The sequence below is a fragment of the Corylus avellana genome, chromosome ca6, assembly GCF_901000735.1.
Source record: "Corylus avellana chromosome ca6, CavTom2PMs-1.0".
Classification (NCBI taxonomy): domain Eukaryota; kingdom Viridiplantae; phylum Streptophyta; class Magnoliopsida; order Fagales; family Betulaceae; genus Corylus; species Corylus avellana.
Window position 1 is genome coordinate 11,908,879 of NC_081546.1, and position 5,562 is coordinate 11,914,440.

At 37.8% G+C, this 5,562-nt stretch overlaps 1 protein-coding gene across 1 annotated transcript; it reads right to left on the reverse strand.

Moving 5' to 3' along the window:
• Positions 1 to 1,888: 1,888 nt before the first annotated feature.
• LOC132185188 (uncharacterized) lies at positions 1,889 to 4,277 on the reverse strand. The gene is made up of 4 exons (XM_059598993.1): positions 3,716 to 4,277; positions 2,813 to 3,149; positions 2,584 to 2,687; positions 1,889 to 2,463 (listed from the first exon to the last, which is right to left on the reverse strand). Exons 1-4 carry the CDS (start codon positions 4,275 to 4,277, stop codon positions 1,889 to 1,891), a joined length of 1,578 nt encoding a protein of 525 aa, XP_059454976.1.
• Positions 4,278 to 5,562: the final 1,285 nt, after the last annotated feature.

A 5,562-nucleotide genomic window follows, 5' to 3' on the forward strand; every position in this document is an offset into this window, starting at 1 on the left:
ACATTTCTCTAGTGATTCAGCTAGTTTCTTTTCAGTTTCTAGCTGTTTAGCCAAGCATTCATCATGGTTGTGTGTTGATGAGGAATTTGACCGGATAGGTATGGCACCACAACCCTTTCCTCTAACATGTCCTGAGCGGTGTCCACCTAGCACCTTTAAGACAATGTCTTCTTGGCTGATATTAACGTTGTCGGAGTTTGCTGCTATTGATTCCATTTCATTATGCACAAGCAAATATAAACCTCAACTAAATAAGTCATGCAAGTTCATTAGACATATTAATCATGAGTACTCATTTCATTCACTTACATATTAACTCTCAGTGTACTCACTCACAAATTTCCCATTCCTTTTTCTAACGTGTTTTTCCTTGTAGATTTCTTTGGGATTGGGTTTGGCCTTAGTAATCTTTGCCTGCACATAATACAACTAATTAACTGTTACACTGAAGAACATTGCTATAAAACCTTAACACTATATATTCTTACCTTTTTGTGAATAACATTGACGAATGACGAGATGCCAGCGATATGATTTGTTTGCATCTCTACTCTATTTTTCATATTTTGCTAAGATTTTTTCTGTAAAAATTCAACCAAACATAGTCATTTCATTTTTTATAGCTGAATACAAATCTTAGAAATAATAATTGACTATTTATTTGAATAAGATACATTTACCTTCCATGAGTCGGTTTCGAATAAATCACATATAGCAGGCCATTGTCCTGGAGAAATACCATCTGGAACATTGGCCTTTGCCTCAAGTTTAGCATTGGCCACCGCTGCCAAATCCCGGCTGTCCACATTTTCGAAATAAATTCTGTAGTGATCTATATGCAAATCGGAGAGATGTCTCATATAGCTCAGACGTAATTGATACTTTAAAGGCATCCCTGTGCTTCTTTAGATCCATATCCAAAGCAAACTTACCCTGAGATATAGTAACTACGAAAATAATCGTCAAACGTTTGTCACATTATTTGTAGCGACATAATACACATACACAATGAGATTTATACCTTCACACGTTCTTCAAAGTTCTTCACTATTACATCCGAGACCTTGCTCCAACTATCATAATGGAGGCCGCAATGATCGTACATAACCTTAGAAATTATCCTTGACCACGCCTCGGCATTTTCGCCCACAAGTACTGGATACTTATCATTGAATTCCAAAGTAATCGGACCATCCTTATCTATCATAGCATTGAACCTCAAATTTTTGTTCTAACCCCTTGGCTGTCTAACGGACGTGCTAGCTATTAATCATGGAAACATAGTTAGTTGTATCTAGCGAAGTAGTTTACAAAGTATATGCAACAAAGTAAAAAGAAAAAGACCGTATATTCACTTACAACTTGCAGTGGGTGCAACTCCCAATGAGTGTATATGATCAGACGACTCTTTGGAAGGATGGGCCTCAGCCGGGTCGGGGGTCACCATTGATAGCATGTCATATCGTCAACTACATCAACTAGAGTCGGCCTGTCACGATCCTCGACATGACACAGGCCTTGACCTTGGCCTCGAACTCGGCCACGACCTTGGCTTTGGCCTATCACCATTTCTAGTTGCTATGATAGATCTGCAAACAACACAAAACAAATGCGGATCAATCATATAACCATAGTATTGCATGTTAAATGGTTTGGACAAAAAAATTGTTCATATACTTAATTTAGTTAATTGCACATAAGTGGGCAATTTTTAAAAAAAGAAAAACCAAAAATAAAATATTAGTAGCAAAGCTTCATACAATATGTTAATCCAATTCGCACTTGGTCATTCTGTCTCATAGTCTGTATCATTGTTGCTTGAGGATGATTGTTCGTGTTCAGAGTTCTCTATGTGTTCAGATTCTATATCATAGTTGCTACTTAACTCTTATTCATTATCGGAGTTAGTATTATGATCCTCAATCGAAGGGTTATCGTTAATGAACATGCATGCATCAAGTTGCACATATAATTCATCAATAGGTATTGTCAAATTATCTCTACGTAACATAGTAGAGTTTTCAACATTGGCAATATTAACCCCAACACATTCACTTTCTTGGTATACCTCATTGTTGGTTCTTTGGTCATCCTTCTCACTATCTTCCCCTACCACTGTTGGATTATAGTATGTGTTTCTATTGGTCAACACTTGCGCCACTTTCCAACTACCACCAAATTTAGGATCATTTAAGTAAAACACTTGCGCAGCTTGGCATGCTAATATGAACAGGTCGGACTCATACCATTTACGAGAAGTATTCATAATTGTAAAACCTTGTTCCTTTCTTATTCCCCGCGTATTACTCCCAGTGTCCCACCAATTGAACTTAAATAGATACACCCAATTTCGGCCCAGGTAACATAATTCAAAAATGTTCTTCAACTCACCATAGTACTCATCATCTAACGTGTTATACCCACCTTTAACAACGATTCCACTGTTCTGGGTAGTACGAGTTTCTGCACATTCTTTTGTGTGGAACCTAACCCCATTCACAATGCAACCTATATACGATCTAACTTGATGATCAGGCCTAAGTGAAAGATGATATAATTGTTCAGGGACATTTTTTGCATTACGCCCACCATTATACATATTATCTCGAAACCAACGCTCAAATGTTGCCTCATGCTTCTTCTCAATGTCATGGCCGCCTTCCCTTTCGATCATCTGATAGTGTTCACTGCATTGAAAAGTGTATGTTGTTAGTAATCATCTAGTGTCATGAATAAACATAACGTAAGGAACTCACAATTATACACTTACTGCAAGTATGAAGCCGTTTCATTACAGTTGCTAAGCACATACCATCGAGCCCTTGCAAAAATGTTCTCATCAAGTGTTACATATTTTGCTGCACCCAACGGTCGAACTCGTTGAGAGAATACATCAAGGCCTTGTTTCATTTCTTCCAGACAGCCATCAACATTTCGCTCTTTACGATTCCATCTTGTTTCAATCCCACGAAGATACATGGAGCAAAACGTCAAACACTCATCAACTAAATAAGCCTCAGCAATTGAACCCTCCGGTCGCGGTTTGTTTGGCACACTCCTCTTATGTTTACCAAGCGTCATTTCCATTGGATACATCCAACGGTTTTGTACTGGTCCCCCAAGCTCAGTCTCTCGAGGTAAATGAACAGCTAGATGAACCATAACATAAAAAAATGCTGGTGGAAATATTTGTTCCATCTTGCATAGCATCACGACAATGTTAACCTTCATTTGCTTCAAAATATCTACTTTTAATGTCTGTGCACACAACTGCTTAAAAAAATTACCCATCTCAATCAATGTTGTTTCTATTTCAAGAGTTAATTTTTCATGGATTGCAACACGAAGTAAGCCCTGTAAGAAGGCATGGCAATTGTAGCTTTTCATTCCTGATATCCTACCAGGAAGCTTGTTCACATATCAACCAATGTTAGACGTATACCTGTTAGGAAATTTCACACATTTCAGCCACTCACATAACCGGTTCTTCTTATCTCTTGTCAAAGTGTACACCGCAGGTAGCATCGTGGTGGTGGTACTATTTGTCTGCAAGTGGAATTCTTCACGTATACCTATCTCATGTAAATCTCTTCATGCGTTGGTTGTGTCCTTTGTCTTCCCAAGATACTATCACATATGTTCTTCTTAATGTGCATGACATCTAAATTGTGTCGTAGTTTCAATGTTGACTAGTAAGGCAATTTAAAGAAAATACTTTTCTTCCTCCAATTCAATTCATTTATATCAACATCATTTGTGCGACGCTTTCTCTTGTTCCCACTATGTTTCCCAAGCTGCACATTTTCAACATGTATTAGTTGTTGCAACAGTTGATCTGTAGACATTTCTTCAGGTTCGAATCTATGCTCCTCTGTACCATCGAACAATTCTTTTTCTTGGCGCCATACATGGTCTCGAGGAAGCCACCTACGATGATACATGTAACACTCTTTAGACCCATACTTCAACCTATAAGACATTGTATCCTTGTTACATATCGGACATGCTAGCCTTCCCTTTGTAGAATACTCAGACAAGCTCCCATACGTGGGAAAATCGTTTATGGTCCATAGTAATGCTGCATGCAACTGAAATGTCTCTTTAGTCGAAGAATCATAAGTGGTTACACTTTCATTCCATAATTCATGCAAATCATCAACTAGAGGCCACAAATACACATCAATGTCGTTTCCAGGTGATGTGCGACTAGGGATAAGCAAGGACAATATCATATTTGGATCCTTCATACACATCCACAAAGGTAAATTATACGGCATTACTACTACTGGCCATATGCTATATGTGGTACTCATATTACCAAATGGGTTGAAACTATCACTTGCCAAACCAAGTTGCACATTGTGGGAATCACGAGCAAATCATTCATGTTCTTTATCAAACTCTTTCCATGAAAGACCATCGGCTGGGTGTCTTAGAGTGTTGTCGCCATCTTTTCATTCATCTTTATGCCACCTCATATGTTTGGCCATATCTTTTGACATAAACAATCGTTGCAACCTCGGTTTTATTGGGAAATACTGCAAGACCTTTTGAGGAATTTTCTTGCCACTACCTTTAACACAACTCCATGTTGAAGTGTTTCATGTTGGGCATTTTACTTTATCAGCATGTTCCTTTCAAAAATGCACACAATCATTCTTGCATGCATGTATCGACTCATAACCAATACACAAGTCTCGGCAAAATCGCTTTGCTTCTCGGTATGAGCGTGGCAATGTCTCTCCATCAGGAAGGGCCTCCTTTATCAATTTAATAATCATATCGAATGCCTTGTTACTCATGTTGCAAATCGTCTTTATATGAAGCATCTTCAAAATGAAAGCTACTTTTGTAAATTTATTATAGTCTGGATAAAGCTCACCCATGCCATCTTCCCATAATTGACCAAAAGGGGTTCTATGTTCGTGATTGTCAGTTGTCAAACCCGAAGTAGTAGAGGGTTCACCTATGTTGGCTTCAAAAAATGTCCCCATTCGAACATCGCCTAACAATTCTTCGATCTCATCAACCTCCTCTATCCTCACATTTGTATTAGTGTGTAAGTTGGCAGTCACGTTTATACTACACGGATCTTCTTCGCCATGAAATATCCATAGAGTGTATGTGCGATCAATTCCATGTTCATACAAGTGACTCTCCACCAATTCAATATGACGAAAATATTGATTTGCACAATCACGACATGGACACCTCATAATACCATTTATATCCACACATTGACACGCCATTCTAAGGAATTCTTCAACACCTTTTAGATATCGATCTAAACATTGAGTAGGTTCTTGCATCCAACTCTTATCCATCTTGATTCACTATCAAAAGTTACTCCTTACCTACATTTAATCACAGGCGTGTTTAGAGAAGTTTTAATTTTCTGTCACAATTATCAAATTTTCAGATTTATAAGTCACTCACGAAAGCTTTTAAGTACAAGATTCAAGATATATATGCAAAGTAATAATAAGTTGTACTTATTAATACTAGTACTATTACTATCCTAATAAAGCTTATTGCTTATGACTAATTTCTTATGAAGTCCTT